This window comes from Odocoileus virginianus, chromosome 26 (assembly GCF_023699985.2).
Source record: "Odocoileus virginianus isolate 20LAN1187 ecotype Illinois chromosome 26, Ovbor_1.2, whole genome shotgun sequence".
Taxonomy (NCBI): Eukaryota; Metazoa; Chordata; class Mammalia; order Artiodactyla; family Cervidae; genus Odocoileus; species Odocoileus virginianus.
The window spans coordinates 3,714,660-3,733,786 of NC_069699.1; the positions used below are offsets into that span (position 1 = coordinate 3,714,660).

The window sequence follows — 19,127 nt, forward strand, 5'->3', positions numbered from 1 at the left end:
CACAGATGAATATGAGGAAATTCAATTTTTCATAGATTTTCTTTCTCCTCTATCACTGCTTCATACAAATTAGGTACTGAAATAAAACTGAGTCGATGGCACAGCAGAATGTACCATGAGGAAAACGCTTATGAGGAAAATACATTCATTCCTTGCATGTATTTTTTTGGCCCATATAGGATCTGAAAGAACAGATATGTCATAAAATATCAACTAAGGCTCTATTGATTTTGTAAATTGATACAAAGTATTAGAAGGTCAAACAATACAGCATCGAGAATGCTGAACGGGGAACAGTCTCATCAGCTAAGGCGCTTAAACAAAGGGAGGGTTTAGCCATGTATTTAAGGGGCAAAAACTGGAGTATGAAAATTTAAGATTTGTCAATGCTACAGCTAAATCACCAAAGCAGATTTTAATATTTAACAACAGCCCGCTGACATCAAGGAATTTAGATGGTTGCTCTGCAATATAGAAGCTCCTGGATGCTGAAATTCTTAGTGCCACACCAAGACATGGCAGATGCTGGTGCAAAGAAACATAAATCTAACTCTGATTTAGTCAGTATTTTGCAGGGTTGATTTCTTATGCACGGAAAGAACACTCTGGAATTTGGGATGGGGCGGGGGTTCCAGATCGAACTCTAGCCCTGCCCACTTTCTCTGGCTGCGAAATGGGACTTTAACGTCTCTGGGTTAGTGACTGGTGGTGGTGTTTAGTCACTCAGCCCAGCTCTTTTGCAACCCTGTAGGCTGCAGGCTCCTCTGTCTATGGAATTCTCCAGGCAAGAGTACTGGAGTGGGTTGCCATTTCCTTCAATCGTGTCTGACTCTGTGATCTCGTGGACTGTAGCCCACCAGGCTCCTCCGTCCATGGGATTTTCCAGGCAAGAGTACTGAAGTGGGTTGCCATTTCCTTCTCCGGGGGTGTCTTTCCAAAAGAGGGATCGAACCCAGGTCTCCTGCACTACAGGCAGATGCTTTACCATCTGAGCCAGCAGGCAACAGTTAATAACAGTTAATAACAGTCAATAACTCTATAGCTAAAGCCCTTTTTAAAATTAAATTCTTATTCACATAATTAATATAAATCACATTCCAGCATTTCTAAAAGCAGTCCTCATCAATGATCTGCAAAACTGTGAATTCCTATGTTTCAGGACCTTCATGGTTGTGATTCAAGAAACGAACTGATGGAGAGCCTGCTTTATCTCAAAAGCCTCTCTATACTGTTTTGCTTAGAGTTCGTAGGCATGAGTGTAAGACGGAACACTGCGGCTTCAAATTACAATATGACTGGAAGACATTTGACTGCCATTGCTTTTCTGTCTTTAAAAAGGGCAGAACTAACTACTAAGCCTCTTGCCATGGGATTCTTCATCAGCAGACCCGAGACTCAGCTTCACACACATTTATCTTTGGCAACTGTACTCCCCGCAAACAGCGCCGATGTCAAGGGCAGTGGCTGAAGCAGCCGATTTAGTTTCAAGGGTGTCTGTGGCACAGTGACATTTATGACACTCAGGTATCCTGAGAAAAATGCAGTACTGACATACTTTGGAGATGGTGCTGGTTCAGGTCTAGATCACCACAATAAAATAAATATCAAAGCAACTTAAGGGAATTATTTGGTTTCCCAGTGTTTGTACAGTTTGTACAGTGTTTGTACAGGTTTCCCAGTACAAAAATCATGTTTACCCTATACTCTAGGCTATTAAGTATTCAACAGAATTATCTCTAAAAAAAATACATATACCTTAACTAAAAAAATATCTGATTGCTAAAAAAATGCTAACCAGTATCTGAGCCTTCAGTGAGTCATAATCTTTTTGCTGGCCTTGACATTGATGGTTGCTGACGGATCAGGGTGATGACTGCTGAAGGTTGGGGTGACTGTGGCAATTTCTTAAAATAAGACAACAATGAAGCTTGCTACATTCACTGACTCTTCCTTTCACAAACAATTTCTCAGCAGCATGCAATGCTATTTGATAGCATTTGACCCTCAGGAGAACTTCTTTCAAAACTGGAGTCAAGCCCCTCAAACCCCCAATTAAATTTACTCTAAATCCTTTGTCATTTACACAAGCTTCACAGCATCTTCACCAACAGTAGACTCCATCTCAAGAAATCACTTTCTTTGCTCATCCATAAAAAACAACTTCTTATCTGTCCAAGTTTTATCATTGCTGTTCAGTCACTCAGTCATGTCCAAATCTTTGCAACCCCATGGACTGCAGGGGTTTCCCTGTCCTTCATCATCTCCCAGAGCTTGCTCAAACTCATGTTGGTGATGCCATCCAACCATCTCATTCTCTGTTGTCCCCTTCTCCTCTTGCCTTCAATCTTTCCCAGCATCAGGGTCTGTTCTAATGAGTCAGCTCTTCACATCAGGTGGCCGAAGTATTGGGGCTTCAGCTTCAGCATCAGTCCTTCCAATGAATATTCAGGACTGATTTCCTTTAGGATTGACTGGTTTGATCTCCTTGCTGTCCAAATTTTATCACGTGAATGCAAAAATTAGGTTTCATCTTCAGGTCCCACTTCTCATTCTAGTTCTCTTGGTACTTTCCACCACATCTGCAGTTGCTTCCTCCACTGGAGGCTTGAACCCCTCAAAGTCATCCATGAGAGTTGGAATCAGCTTCTTTCAAAGTCCTGTTGATATTTTGCCCTCTTTCTATGAAACACGAATATTCTTCATGGCATCTGAAGTGGCGAATCCTTTCCAGAGGTTTTTTTTTTAATTGACTTTCCCCAGATTTATCAGAGGAGTCATTATCTATGCCAGCTATAGCCTTACGAAGTGTATTTCTTAAATAATAAAACTTAAAGGTCAAAATGACCCATAGGCTACAGAATAGGTGTCATATTATTTACCAAGTGTTAAAAAAACAGTATTAACCTCTTTGCATTAATACATCTCCATCAGCACTCTTGAGCGTACAGGTGCCTTGTCAAGAAGCGGTAAATATTTAGAAAGCAATTTTTTTTTTTTTCTGAGCAGTAGATCAACAGTAAGTTGAAACTATTCAGTAAACCATGCTGGCAACAGGTGTGGTCTCATGCAGGCTTTGTTGTTCCATTTACAGAGCATAGGTAGGGTAGATTTAGCATGATTCTTAAGGACCTTAGGACTTTCAAAACGGTACATGAGCACTGATTTCAACTTAAAGTCACCGAGTTAGTTGCATTAGCCCCTAACAAGAGAAATCAGCCCATCCTTTGAAGGCTTGAAGCCAGGCATTGACTTCTCTCTAGTCATGAAAGTTCTTCTAATAGAAGGCTGTTTCATCTACACTGAAAATCTATTATTTAGCATAGCCACTTATTAATTATCCTATGTGGACCTTCTGGGTAAGTTACAGCAGCTTCTACATCGGCACCTGCTCCCTCACCTTGCACTTTGATGCTATGGAGACGGCTTCCTTCCTTCAACCTCATGAACCAACCTCTGCTGGCTTCAAACTTTTCTTCTGCAGCCTGCTCGCCTCTCTCAGCCTTCTGAGAATTGAGGAGAGTTAGGGCCTGGCTCTGGATTAGGTATTGGCTTTAAAGGAATGTTGTGTCTGGCCAGATTTTCTTTACAGACCATTCAAATCTTCTCCATATCAGCACAAAGGCTGTTTCTCTTTCTTATTCACTGAATAGCATTTTTAATTTCCTTCAAGAACATTTCCTTTGCATTCACGACTTGGCTGTTTGGTGTAAGACGCATAGCTTTGGACCCATCTTGATGCATGCTTTCCTCACTAAGCTTGATCATTTTTAGCTTTTGATTTAAAATGAAAGACTTGGGACTCTTCCTTTCACTTGAACACTTAGAGGCCATTGTAGGGTTACTAATAGTGTAATTTCAACATTGCTGTCTCAGGGAATAGGAAGGCCTGAGGAGAGGGAGAAAGATGGGAATGGCTGGTTGATGGAGCTGTCAGAACTCATTCATTTATTGATTAAATTTGCCATCTTATATGGGCATGGTTCCTGGTGCCAGAAAACAATTACAATAGTAACATCAAAGGCCATTAACCATAGGTCACCTTAAAACATATAATAACAATAACAGGAAAACCTGAAATATTGTGAGAGTTACCAAAATGTGACACGGAGACGTGATGTGAGCAAATGCTGTTGGAAAAATGGTGCCAACAGACTTGCTCAACAGGAGGTTGCACCAAATCTTCAGTTGTAAAAAGCACAGTATCTGGGAAGTGTAAACAAGCAAAGTATAATAAAACAAAGTCTGCTTGTATCTTTACTTTGGTCTCTAATTGATATTACCGCCTCATGAATCTCCACTGACGGAAAGAGGTGACAAAATCTCCATTACTTAATCCAATCTGGTTAAAATTTGGTCAGCGATGATAAACAGTCTGTTTAGGCAATGCTCCATTTTTACAATGTTCAATAAAAATGCTTGATCGCTCAGATTCCCACTCCCCGGTCTCCAAGCCTTTTTGAAGGCTTCTAGGTACATGGGGGAGGAAGCATACGCTACTCAACTTCAGAATGGAGGAACAGCAGTGGAGTGCTTGCATCCACGGGGTGACCTCTGGCACTTCATCTCTGGCTATCTCACTCATCTACGTCTTGACTCCTCTCCCACCTGGCCATCATGGCTGAGGCATACTGTGGTCTCTTCTGTCTCATCTTGGTCAAATACCAGCGGTGTTCCCTCACTAAGGTGGGTTCATCTTGGCTGTGGGCAATGATGTTAACCCCTCCAGATTTATACTGTGTTCTTCATCAGCTCCCTAATAAAGCAGGTCTATCTGTCCCATGGTTTCTGCCTTCATCCTCATCAGAGAGAGAGCCTTGCCAGAAGCAAGGGCACTCCATCCACCTACCTTCCTCTGAGTCACTTCCATCTCCTGTTCAGCCTCTCTCTGTCTTCAGAGAGCCATCACTTCTTTGCTCTGAAGAAGCTGCAAGGTGGCCTCATCCCAGAGAATTGGTAAAGATCCCTGCTGTTGTTATCTTCAGTGCTTCCACTAAATTGGACTTCCCTTGTGACCCAGCTGGTAAAGATCTGCCTGCAATGTGGGAGACCTAGGTTCGATCCCTGGGTTGGGAAGATCCCCTGGAGAAGGGAAAGGTTACCCACTCCACTATTCTGGCCTGGAGAATTCCATGGACTGTATAGTCTATGGCATCGCAAAGAGTTGGACATGACTAAGTGACTTTCACTTTCCATTAAATTAGCAGGTAAATGTGGTACTGCTCTTCATGACCCCTTGGCTTTGATCTCAGGCAATGAGAAATGGAGACAAATTTTTCAGTCCTGGTCTGTCTTGCCTCAATTACTTTTTTTGTCTCCATTATTTTTTAATGTCTGAAGTGGAGACTTTTCACTGACATTTTTTTTTTTAATTCCCAGTGGGTTTTATTTTTTATTTATTTTTTGCCATACCACTTGGCATGTGAGATCCAAGTTCCCCAATCAAGGATTGAACCCACACTCCCTGCCCTGGAAGCACAGGAAGCGTGGTGTTTTAACTACTAGACTGCCAGGGAATTCCCTTTCATTGATATTTTCTACACTAAACATTCTCTTATTTGACCCTAGCTTTTGGGAAACACTGAAGGCAGGAGGAGAAAGGAATGACAGAGGATGAGATGGTTGGATGGCATCACTGACTTGATGGACGTGAGTTTGAGCAAGCTCTGGGAGTTGGTGTTGGACAGGGAAGCCTGGCATGCTGCAGTCCATGGGGTCACAAAGAGTTGGATATGACTGAGCGACTGAACTGAACTTATGGCTAACCATTAAAGATCCACAAAGGAATCTTCTCTGTACTATGGACAAAATTCCATGAGTTCATCTTCTAGGTGTAGCAGGACATGCTCAAAGGGAAATTAAAAAATTTAGAAAGTCCTATCTGAAGGCAATAGTCTGTCTCGCAAAACTATTGTTTTGCTTTGCAACACTTACTTTGACCACAATTTCTACGTAACAGGGAATTCCCAGTGGCTCAGCAGTAAAGAATCTGCCTGCAATGCAGAAGACCACCTGCAGGGAAATGGGCAACCCGCTCCAGTGTTCTTGCTGGGAAATCCCGTGGACAGAGAAGCCTGGTGGGCTACGGGCCATGGGGTTGCAAGAGTCAGACTAAACCACCGCCACCACAGTCTTCATAATTGCCAGGCTTCTCTGTCCATGGAATTTCCCAGCAAGAATAGTGGAGCAGGTGGCCATTTCCTTTTCCAGTGCATCTTCCCAACCCAGGGATCAAACTTGTGTCTCCTGCATTGGCAGGCAGATTCTTTACCACCGACCCACCTGGGAAAGAGTGCTGTACATTTACTAAAAATTAACTGAATTGCACAAACAGGTGAATTTTATGATATATAAACCATACCTGAAGAAAGCTCTTACAAAATCATGCGCAATGTAAAAGAGTGAAGCACGTTGCCCAGCCTCCGGTAAGTCATGCTACAGACCTCTTAGTAACGAAACCAAACAGGGCCCTCTGGGGTTCCTGGGCACAGAAAGCTTCCTAGGTCTCCCTTGTGGCTTGTTTGTAGGGAACAGACTCCAGTTTCCATGGCCTTCCCTAAGTTACAAAGGACAGAGCTGAACAGTTGTTAATCAGGGAAGGGAGGGGATGCAGAGACAAGGGGGAAATAATAAAAAAAAACAATAGTGCAGCCTTGGGGTAAGGTCCTGGTTCGCTTCATGGTATACACATAACAAGACATGTTTAAGCTCTTTATAGAACTAAATGAAAGAAAGAAAGAAAGTCAAGTCACTCAGTCAACTCAATGTTGACTCTTTGCGACCCCATGGACTGTAGCCTACCAAGCTCCTCCATCCATGGAATTTTCCAGGCAAGAGTACCGGAGTGAGTTGCCATTTCCTTTTCCAGAGAATCTTCTGGGTCTCCCACATTGCAGGCAGACACTTCACTGTCTAAGCCACCAGGGAAACCCTGATAGTTTGGTTTACAGAACTTAACTCCCAACAGATGAAAGAAATAAGCATTTTTCATTCCAGAGAAGACCACCCGAGGCTAGATTAAAGGAGTGCAGGTTCTGAGCACCTTAATCTTATCAGCTATGCCACCCTTGTGCCACTGCCTTACAGCTTCTCACCAAGTACCCCAGGGTTGGGAGACGGGTGTCAAGGACAGGAGCCCTCTGTGTCTCCCCTCTGTCTGGCAAAGCAATAAAGCAATTCTTTTCTACTTCGCCCAGAACTCTGACTCTGAGGTTCAATTTCAGTACTGGCGCACAGAAGCCAAGTTCTCAGCACCACGGGGACAGCTGATGGGAGTAGTGTAAACAGCAAGGAAGAACATGCAGGAATTGCCCTAAGGGCTAGAAGGCAGTCACACTCCCAGTGCACAACAGTGAGGCAAGCTACAATTTTCCCCTAAACTGAGGCTTACTTGCCAACTCTGTTGGCGTATGTTATCTACTGAGCAATTTTATCAGTTTCTTCAAACTATAAGCATGAACTATAATTATTCATGCATATGTTTACACAAAAATATTTTTCCAAATAGAGAAACATTCTATGTGGAAGCTTCTTATCTACCAACATCAACTATCCATAAGTACAAAATAAGTACATACAACAAAGTCAGTGTAACAGGTATTTATAAACTTCACTCACAGTCCTCTTTGCACCTCATTCAGAGGCAAACTACCTTGTATCATGGACAATTTCAATGGTTTCGTAAGCTAAAAGAAGCAAGATGAGAAAATTGCCAAACTTGTTAAAAACAATGAACTGGAGTTAAGTGCAGCAAATGGTGATTTAAATTTCTACTAGAATTAGGAGAAAGAAAAAAAGCTGACACTCGAAAGCCATGAGGAGGGAAACAGCAACAGGACAGAAGAGAAAAGAATTCAAGAAAAGCAATCTGACCTCATTCAATGAAGGAACAAAGAAGCAGATAGACACCTCTCAACTCCTGAGAATATGACAACATTCAGTGCTCATAATGGCAACATCAAAGACACAAAGAAGGTTAAACTGTTCGCGGAAGTAAGTGAGTTCTTAGTTTATGAATTTTTCTATCTTTAAAAGTCTTTTTGCTTGTTTTTAAATTGGGTGTTCCATTTTTATTGTGATTAAAAAAAAACCCCAAAATACAAAGCATAAAATACCACCTTAACCATTTTAACAATACAGTTCACGATGTTAAGTATATTCATATTGTTATGAAACATCTCCATAATTTTTACCTTGCAAAACTCAAACTCTATACCCATTGAACACTTTCCACTCCCTCTATTCCCCCTGCTCCTGATAACGAGCATTCTACTCCCAGCTTTACAGAAGTGGAATTACACAGTACATTGGCTGTTTGTGCCCAGCTTCTCTCACTTAGCATAATGTCCTTGGGGTTCATACCTGGTGGAGAACATAACAGTACATCTATCATTTTTAAGCCTAAATAATATTCCATTGACTGCATATACCATATTTAGTATATCCGTCTATCCATTAATGCATATTTGCTTTTCTTCCTCCTGTTTGGCTATTATGAATACTGCTCCTGTAAACAAGGGCATCTCTTTAAGACTCTGTTTTCAATTATTTCAATTATTTACTCAGAAGTGGAATTGTGGTTTTGTGGTTTACTCTTCAAGTCATGTCCAACTCTTGCGATTCCATGGACAGTAGCCTGCCAGGCTCCTCTTTACTACCACTTATACGGTGGTTTCATGTTTCATTTTTTAAGAAACCTCCATACTGATTTTCATAGCAGTTATACCATTTTACAATCCAAACAACAGTGTACAGAGTTTATAAAAACTGCCCTGTAATATACCCAAGTTACTACTATTTGAAATAATTAGTAAATGAGAGCATCAATTTTCAGCCAACTCATTATAATGTTTAATGAAGTTCATGAAAGAATTGAGGGGCTGAATAGGAGAAACTTAATTAAATGCTTTATTGCCTAATACTATAATAAAAAACCTAATAGATAAAATGATTTCATGGTTGTCTCTAGAATTTAAGGATCAGACTAAAAAGTGTAATTTAGCCACAAGGACTGAGAAAGAGGAAGGACTAGGGAGGCACAAGCCGAAGTTCAAAGAAGGCAATCTTCAAAGAAAATGTTAAATCATTAGCACACAAGCAGTAAAATCCAGATTGCAGAGAATTACGTAGACCAAATGGCCCAAGTCCTTCAACACATAAATTATTTGAATAGAAAAGGTCAGGATAGTAAATCTATAAATTAAAAGACTTATCATAATTTAAAAAATAGGACAAAATTATTAGGTCTAGGAATGTATATTTGGTTGGTTAAATTATGAAATGCAAAAGTTAGGGTCAGTTCAGTTCAGTTCACTCACTCAGTCATGTCTGACTCATTGTGGCCCCATGGACTGCAGCATGCCAGGCTTCCCTGTCCTTCACCAACACCCAGAACTTGCTCAAACTCCTGTCCATCAAGTCAGTGATGCCATCCAACCATCACATCCTCTGTCGTCCTCTTCCTTGCCTGCCTTCAGTCTTTTCCCCAGAATCAGGGTCTTTTCCAATGAGTCAATTCTTCACATCAGGTGGTCAATGTATTCAGCTTCAGCATCAGTCCAACCAATGAATATTCAGGATTGATTTCCTTTAGGATTGACATATTAGGTCTCCTTACTGTCCAAGGGCCTTTCAAGAGTCTTCTCCAACACCGTAGTTCAAAAGCATCAATTCTTTGGTGCTCAACTTTATGGTCCAACTTTCATGTCCACATGTCACTACTGGGAAACCACAGCTTTGACTATACAGACCTCTGTCAGCAAAGTAACATCTCTGCTTTTAATATGCTGTCTAGGTTTGTCAGAGCTTTTCTTCCAAGGAGTAAGTGTCTTTTAATTTCATGCCGGCAGTCACTATCTGCAGTGATTTTGGAGCTCAAGAAAATAAAAGTCTGTCACTGTTTCCATTGTTTTCCCATCTATTTGCCATGAAGTGATAGAACTGGATGCCATAATCTTAGTTTTTTTAGTTTTAAGCCATCTTTTTCACTCTCCTCTTTCACTTTAATCAAGAGACTCTTTAATTCCTCTTCACTTTCTGACATAAGGGTGGTGTCATCTGCATATCTGAGGTTATTGATATTTCTCCCAGCAATCTTGATTCCATCTTGGGCTTCATCCAGCCCAGCACTTCTCATTATGTACTCTGCATATAAGTTAAATGAGCAGGGTGACAATATACAGTCTTGACGCACTCCTTTTCCAATTTGGAACCAGTCCGTTGTTTCATGTGCATTTTTAGCTGTTGCTTCTTAACCTGCATAGAGATTTCTCAGGAGGCAAGTCAGGTGGTCTGGTATTCCCATCTCTTTAAAAATTTTCCACAGTTTGCTGTGATCCACACAGTCAAAGGCTTTAGCCTAGTCCGCGAAGCAGGTGTTTTTGCGGAATTCTCTTGCTTTTTCTATGATCCAGCCGATGTTGGCAATTTGATCTCTGGTTCATCTGCCTTTTCTAAATCCAGCTTGAACATCTAGAAGTTCTCGGTTCACAAACTGTTGAAGCCTGGCTTGGAGAATTTTGAGCATTACTTTGCTAGCATGTGAGATAAGTGCAATTGTGCAATAGTTTGAACATTATTTAGCATTGCCTTTCTTTGGGATTGGAATGAAAACTGACCTTTTCCAGTCCTGTGGCCACTGCTGAGTTTTCTATATTTGCTGGCATATTGAGTGCAGCACTTTCACAGCATCATCTTTTAGGATCTGAAATAGCTCAACTGGAATTCCATCACCTCCACTAGCTTTGTTTGTAGTGATGCTTCCTAAGGCCCACTTGACTTCACACTCCAGGATGTCTGGCTCTAGGTGAGTGATCACACCATCATGTGTTGCTGCTGCTGCTGCTGCTAAGTCGCTTCAGTCGTGTCCGACTCTGTGTGACCCCAGAGACGGCAGCCCACCAGGCTCCCCCGTCCCTGGGAGTCTCCAGGCAAGAACACTGGAGTGGGTTTCCATTTCCTCCTCCAATGCATGAAAGTGAAAAGTGAAAGTGAAGTCGCTCAGTCATGTCCGACTCTTAGCGACCCCGTGGACTACAGTCTATCAGGCTCCTCCAGCCGTGGGATTTTCCAGGCAAGAGTACTGGAGTGGGTTGCCATTGCCTTCTTCGCCATTGTGTGTTAATCCATGACAAAAGAGGAAAGAATTTACGATGGGGAAAAGACAGTCTCTTCAATAAGTAGTTTTGGTAAAACTGGACAACGACATGTAAAATAATGAAATTAGAACATTCTTTAACACTATATACAAAAAATAAACTCAAAATGGATAAAAGAGCTAAATATAAGCCAGAAACCATAAAACTCCTATAAGAAAATATGGGAGGAACACTCTTTGACATAAATTGTAACAATATCTTCTGGCTCTATGTCCTAAAGCAAAGGAAATAGAAGGGAAAATAAACACTTGAGACCTAATTAAACTTAACAGCTTTTGCATAGCAAAGAAAACCATCAAGAAAACAAAAAGGCACCTAACTGAATGGAATAAAGTATTTGCAAGTGGTATGCCCAATAAGGGGTCATTATCCAAAATAAACAAACAGTTCCTACAACTCAACATCAGAAAAACAAACAACCCATCTAAAGAATGGGCAGTCATTCTTTTTCAAAGTCACTTTTTCAAAGAATATAAACAGACGGTTCAATGTCATTAGTCATCACAGAAATGAAAATTAAAAGGACATGAGTGACCTCCCTGGACAAGTAGCTAAGACTCTGTGCTCTCAATGCAGGGCTCAGGTTCAATCCCTGGTCAGGGAACTAGATCCTATATGCTGTAACTAAGAGTTCACACAGAACAACTAAAGATCCCTCATGCCACAACAAAGATTGAAGATCCCACATGCTGCAGCCAAATAAAACATTAAAAAAAACAAACACATGAGATATCACCTCACACCTGTCAGAATGACTATAAGCAAAAAGAACACAAACAAATGCTGGTGAGGATATTTTAAAAAGTAGTCTGAATTTATAATTAAAAAAATATGAAGGCAACCTAAGTGTCCATCAACAGATGAACAGATAAAAGATGTTATAACATATAATCCACATGCACACAATGAAACACTATTAAGCCATAAAAAAGAAAGAGGTTTTGCAATAGGCACATATGCAACAACATGGATGGGCTTTGAGGGCATTGAGTGAAATAAGTCAGACAGAGAAAGACAAATACTGTATAATACAACTTAGATGTGGAACCCAAAAAATAAAACAAACTGGTGAATATAACAAAAAAATACTCACAAATACAGAGAACAAATTAGTGGTAACAAGTGGAAAGAGGAAAGGGGGGAGGGGCATTACAGGAGGAGGGTGTTAAGAGATACAACCTACTATATATAAAATAAATAATCCAGAGCTATACAATAAGTCCCCTACATATGAATGAGTTCTGTTCTGAGAGTGTGTTCATAAGTTCAATTTGTTCAAAACTCCAACAAATTTAGACTAGGTCCGCAACTAACACAAATGGCTATATAGTACTGTGCGGTAATAGGTTTGTATTACTTTTCACACAAATAATATATAAAAAAACAAACACAAAAAGTAAAGAAAACATGTTTAGTCTCACAGTGTAATACTTTGAAAAGTACAGCAGGACAGTACAGTGGCTGGCTCACAGGCTGGCATCTAGTGAACGGGCAAGACGAGCGACTGACCGGAGGAGGGAGAGGAGGCGGGAGACGGTGGAGCTGAAGGGTAGTCGGCAACAGGAGAGGGAGGGCCGGCTGCGGCTTCACTCGTGTCTGAGTGATGGAGTGCGGGTTTGCACCTTTGAAAGTTTGGAACTTGAAGGTTCATATGTTGGGAACTTACAGATATTGTACAACACAGGGAGTATAGTCAATATTTTTATAACAACTATAAATGGAGCATAACCTTTAAAAATTATGTGTCACTAAGTTGTACACCTGAAACTTATGTCATGTTATATACCAACTATCTCAATTTTAAAAAGAAAAAAATATGTAAGCTTAAAAGTTACTTATTCACAGCTCTATTCCCAAAGAATGGTGACTTCCCCCCACCCCAAAGAAAGGAAAGAGACCACCTTCCCTGCTTCATAAAGTTCTTTTTCCTGGAATTCTGCAAATAAAGAAAGGATACTTAATGGCAGCCACTATGAAAACACCTCAAATACAGACACAAAACAGCTAGGGAGCACTGACTAATTAGGTATTCATGAACTGCTACAATCTTTACACAACAAAGGAAGGAAAGCCAAGGGCACAGGGGAGACCAAAAGCTAACTATGATTTGCAGCAAAACAATGTACTCAATACCACAAGCTGGAAAATTAGTATCTTTTGTCATTGGCATTAAATTGCTTTCTTTTTCCTACTTTGAGTTTCTTTTTCAACTGCTCATCTCTTTAAAACAATTATGCTACTTTTTAACCCTGAAAGGCAGAAACTTAAATGTTCACAAAGAGTTGGGCAGACAAATTTGGAAAGTCAGTTGAGAAAACAACTTAAGTGTCCAGTGTCAAGGAATTAGGTGATGCAGTGTAAGTGGTCTATGGTATTTTTTTTGTTGGAGTATAATTACTTCACAATATTTTATTAGTTTCTGTTGTACAACAAAGTGCATCAGCTATACGTATACATATATCCTCTCCCTGTTGAGCCTCCCTGCCCTCGTCCAATCCCCTAGGTCATCACAGAGCACTGATCTGAGCCCCCTGTGGTCCATGACAGCTTCCCACTAGCTATCTATTATTTTACACATGGTTGTGTATCTATGTCAAACCTAACTTCCCAATTGTTTTATGGTACATAGCCCTTGTATCATGTTTCTTCCTTATAAAAGAAAGCAAGTTCATTGCGTAAGAATCAGAAACATAAACAAGCAAAAAGAATTAAGGAATATTTATTATCCCATCTTTTCAGAGGCAACATCTATTAATCCTCTGTTGCCTTTCCACCTAGATCCTTTTGCAACAGGTAATGATTTTCCAAAAACAGAATGCCATCACATAGCATTTTAAAGCCTATCATAATTGATTTATGCCATCCAGCAAAGGAATATTTATATGTTTTTAACACCCTATTGTTTGGCATGTAAATACTTACAAATTTTCACAATTATAAACAACCTGGAGGAGGAAAAAGTGAGTATGAATTCAGGCTTAAATGCAAAAATAAAGACGATGTATTTCAGGAATCACACATTGTTACCACCCATCACTTTCTTATTCACTCACACATTTCTTTATTCAACAGATATATGTTGAATATATGTACCTACAAAACTGTAGGCACTTAGCCAGGTGCTGTGAAAAGTGAAAGTGTTAGTCACTTAGTCGTGTCTGACTCTGTGACCCCATAGACTGTAGCCTGCCAGGCTCCTCCGTCCATGGGATTCTTCAGCCAAGAATACTGGAGTAGGTTGCCATTTCCTCCTCCAGGGGATCTTCCAGACCCAGGGATTGAACCCAGGTCTCCTGCACTGCAGGTAGATTTTTTATCATCTGGGCTTCCAGGGAAGCCTCCAAGCTAGGTGCTGGGGATTCAGTAAATAGAAAGATGTGGTCCATGCTCTCATGGACTTTATGTAAGAAACAGAGATGTAACCAATTACAAAAAACTCTGAAGTGTTTCAATGCAGACTAAACAGAATTTATGAACTTATTCAATACAATAGAAAAATCACTGAGCAAGAATCAATGTTTTCAAAGTCAATTGTGAGGGTAACTCCAGGAGCAACCTGCTTTCTGAAAAGTACTCTCCCATGATTCACTGGGACTCCTAACTCACTTTTCTGTTTTAATATATAAATTAACTTCTCCTCACTCTTTGCACAAAATGAAAGCTCCAATTGCAAAGACACAGCATCCAAAGTGTGCGCGCGCGTGCGCGCACACACACACACACACACACACACACACACACACACATCCCCCGTGTGTGGCTGATCACACATCTGGCAGACTCCCTGCATCAGTAGGTAGACTGTGTCTGTTAATATTGTATAGCTGAATGGATGTCACACTAACCCCATCTTTCTGGAAAGTTGCACTTTGCTAACAGATTCTAAACTCTATATCGAATTTTCTGAATATAATAAGTTTATGGAGAGCCTGCTACCTGCCAGACATTCAGTCAGTGGAAATGCTCACAGTAATTTGAACTAGTGAATAGCCTCATCCACATTTTACAGATGAAGAAACCGAGATACAGAGTCTTCATCATGTGTTGAGAGATACTACACATCAGAACCTTCGATCAGCATCCTTCTTCTTCTGTCCCCACAGCTCCCCACAGAGAGCGGCTTTGCTCTAGTGCAGGTCACCTGCTCCCAGGGTGCTGTCTTTTTAAAAATTCTATTTTATATTGGGGTATAGTCAATTAACAATGTTGTGTTAGTTCCAAGTGCATAGCAAAGTGGTGCAGGTATGCATATATGTGTATCTATTCTTTTCAAATTCTTCTCCCATTTAGGTTGCTGCAGAATACAAGGGCACCACCTTGTAACATGGACCCATTTTGGGCAGCCTGAGAGAGTGGGACCCCGACCACACCTGCTCCAGAGCAGGGCTGCACAGTGTCCCTTGGGGCGCTGCCTCTGCCTCAGAAAGGTACAGCTGTCCTACTTTCCCAATAACCAGAGGGTTTCTGCCCCTGGGGCAAAGCACAGGTCCCGATCCCAGCCAGAGGGAGAGAGGGAGCTGCTACGGCCAGATCTCTGAATACCTACGGTGTTTCCTCCCATCTTTCCCTCCCATCTTTCCCACCCAAAGGGAAAGGGAAGAATGCTCCTGTCACTTCAGTGAGCTGAGCGCCACCTTCCAGGGGTCTCGCCAGCGTTCCACCTGTGGACATTCAACACTGTGGTCCAGCAGGAGAGGCAGCACAGACCCGGGGTTAGGTGTTAGGGGAATGGATTGAACACTCACAGCTGACAGTCACCCTCCCAGAGCCTCAGTTTTATTTTTAAAAAGCTATAATTACAATAAAAGCAGACAATAATAGTTCTCCTTGCTAATGAGGCTTAGAGAAGCTACTGCTTGTAGTTTAGCCTAGCAGGTAAGTGTTCAATATGAGCACTTCTTACCTTAAAGGAGGGATCAGATACTGGGTGATAAATTTTACCTGCAGTGAGTTTCATTTAAATTATAAACAAAAGGAATAAATAAAAAGTGAAAAGTTTATAGAGAGAAAGAAAACAAAGAAATATACAAGAGGCAAAAAAATTACACAGAAATTTTGTTCCTGAATATCATGGTTTCAATTTTATTCCAATATACCAGACTTACAACATTCCATAAAAGTCAGATTTTCAATGGAAAAGGTTTCTGCCCCTTACTATTAAAACTTAAAAGTTTCTTCCAGTTTAAAAGTGAAGAATCAAAATAAGAAGCAAAAGCTGCATAAGAAAAAAACTATGACTTTGCAGACCTAAATTATGTAGAAGGTTTGTCTTATAACTTCAAACCAGAAGGGAAAATAGAGTTGAGTCCAAAGAATTCTTTATTTCTACTGGAATTAAACTTCAAATCTGTTATAATTAATTGCCTAAATTTCTCTGGGATGTACTATGGGCAGACTGTAAACTGGATCAAAACATGTGGAGCGGAATAAGAATTATTTATCTGTAATAGGATTCCCTATGACGTTCTTCCATAATGTGTAGTCTGTAACAGATATTCAACCAGACGGTCTGCTTAACAAGGTGTGTCATTTAAAATACTCATCACATATCACTTTCACAGTCTTGTCAAACATACTTTGAAATTTACAAAGTCTGACAGATACATATCCTGTCCTCTTTTAAGATGTCATGGCAAACATTTGGCACAATTAGGCTTTACTGGACATGTTACCACCTTGTCACCTGCTCAAGTATAACTGGACTGACAGCAGCCTAAAGCCTTTTGGTATCCTCCAAAATTCAGATTTAAGGTTAAACTCTACACTTCACTACTCATATATAGCAATCAATGAAGTCCTCATAAGGTACAGACATGCCTGGTTATAAGGACATATGCTTAATTTAGGAAGACTAGATACTTAAAAAGTTTCTATCAGAGGTCTAAAGAGTTTGTGACTTTAAAATAGGAATTAAGATTTCAAACAAAACAAAACAAACCAAAGCGTGCAGGTCTAAGGCAGTCAGATACAACTATCCTGTGTGTCCATCCCTCACATAAAGAAACTTGCTATATTATTAGGAAAATTTTTAAAAAATCAGCCTAAAGTATCAATCTGTTTTTTAAATAATTATCTTCCTTAGATTGCACTGTGTGTTGATCTTAGACACATGAAAGTAATCATTTTACAAAAAAGTTCCAGCCAAGTGACAGTTTTTATGCTACTGTTATTGAAAACAGTAATAATGCAACAATGACAACAAAACTTTTCATTTTGTATTGGAGTAGAGCTGATTAACAATGCTGTGAGAGTTTCAGGTGAAAGGGGACTCTGCCATACACATACATGTATCTCTTCTCCCCACTCTCTCCTCCCATCCAGATTGCCACATAACACTGAGCAAAGTTCTCTGTGCTATGCAATAGGTCCCTGTTGGTTATCCATTTAAAATGTGTGTGCATATGTCCATCCCAAACTCCCTCACTATGCCTTCCTCCCACTCTTCCCCAGGGCAACCATCAGTGCCTTCCTGAAGTCTGTGAGTCTGTTTCTGTTTTGTAAGAACAGTAACAATGCAACTTAAAAAAATATTTTCAAAAGAGGATCCAGGGTAGCGATGCTGGTAACTCTGCCTAGGACTCTGAAAGGGAGGGATGAAATATTTCTTGCAGCACCGTGATTCTTGTCTTACCCATGACTGTGTGAAAATCCCCGCCCTTCACGACTGGTCTGCAGGGAACCCTACACTGTTGCACCTGCCTTACCAAGCCCCCAGAGAGTTTCATCTTAAAAAGCAACTTCATTAAGTAGTGTTCAGTACAATCCAAAAGGGTTATTGATGCAAAGATGAGTTATTCCTGGAGGAACATTCTTCCTAAAAGGTCAATAACTAACTAGCAAATAGCAGTAAAGACGACCTTTCAGGGCAGGGGTTCCGAACTAGGGGTAAACCGAGGCAATTAAGGGATCAAGTTTGAAATCTTGAGCAAACAAGCGAAAAGGTGAATAGGTGAACTCTGATGGGAGAAAAGTTCAGAGTATTTCATCACCCTTTCATAGCAACCCGAGACTCTTACCTCGCAGAATCATATAACCATCATTTTACGAGACGAACTAAATGATACCCAAGTTCTAAAATCGGTTTGGGGAATTCTGCTGCACGATGCATGATGCCTTCTTTAAACAACTAATATTCGGGGTCCCCCACCCCCAAGAACACGAGGGCTCACTCACTATAAGAAGAGGTGGCCTCTCTTAACGCCTGTTTGTGGAGGAGACAGGTGGAGGCGAGGGTGGGGGGGCGGTGCAGGGGTGATGCCGGGCACTTCCCAAGTAAAAGCACAATCATTTCTTAAAGGGAAGGGGCACCCTCTGTATCTAGAGATACCCGCGGCAGCCCAGCGGTGAAACCTGTTCTGCGCTTGATCTCAAAAGCCCGCCCAGTGCCCACGGCTATTCAAGCGCGGTTCTGTGAGCTTTAGCAAAGTGAACTTGTCTCATCCTAAAGAGAACTCCCAAAAGAGCAGGAAAGGAGGCAAAACTCCAGGAAGACGTGGACTTAATACCCACACCAGCCGCCTGACGGGGAAACAAATAACCCTCCTCCGGGACCCCTGATCCACCGACAGCGGGAGGTCAGACCTCGCGAGTCGTTACCGTCCGGGGCGCGCTCTCGGTCCGGGAGGTGGCTCATCGCTGCTCCGCGCAGGGCGGCCGGGGCGCGGCTCCTGCAGTCCAGGCCGCGGCGGCTGCAGTTGCCGAGGCAGCGCCCCCCGTGGGGACCCGCGGGTGCGCGCAGCCGCTGCTGGGCGCGAGCCACCGCTCGGGACGGACGGGGACGCGCTCGCGCTGCCTGAGCTCGGCCGCCCGAGGCTCCCGCGCCTCTCTATTAATACTTGCCGAGCTGCTGGCGACCTGCCGCCTGCTTGACCCGGGGCCAGGGTCTCTCTGCCCGAGCTGGGAAGGGCCGGGGGACGCGGGGCATTTGCCCGCACACGAACTGGCAGGGCCTACCCTGCAGCAAACCTTGCCCCG

The 19,127-nt window shown here is 41.7% G+C and overlaps 1 protein-coding gene across 2 annotated transcripts in view; it reads right to left on the reverse strand.

Moving 5' to 3' along the window:
• Positions 1-18,917, reverse strand: part of GADL1 (glutamate decarboxylase like 1) — a 179,810-nt gene extending 160,893 nt beyond the window's left edge. For both annotated transcript variants that reach the window (XM_070455301.1, XM_070455300.1), the window contains exon 1: positions 18,735-18,917. In XM_070455301.1, the coding sequence (XP_070311402.1) occupies positions 18,735-18,786 (52 nt within the window). In that variant the 5' untranslated portion in view covers positions 18,787-18,917. The remainder of the gene's footprint in view (positions 1-18,734) is intronic.
• Positions 18,918-19,127: the final 210 nt, after the last annotated feature.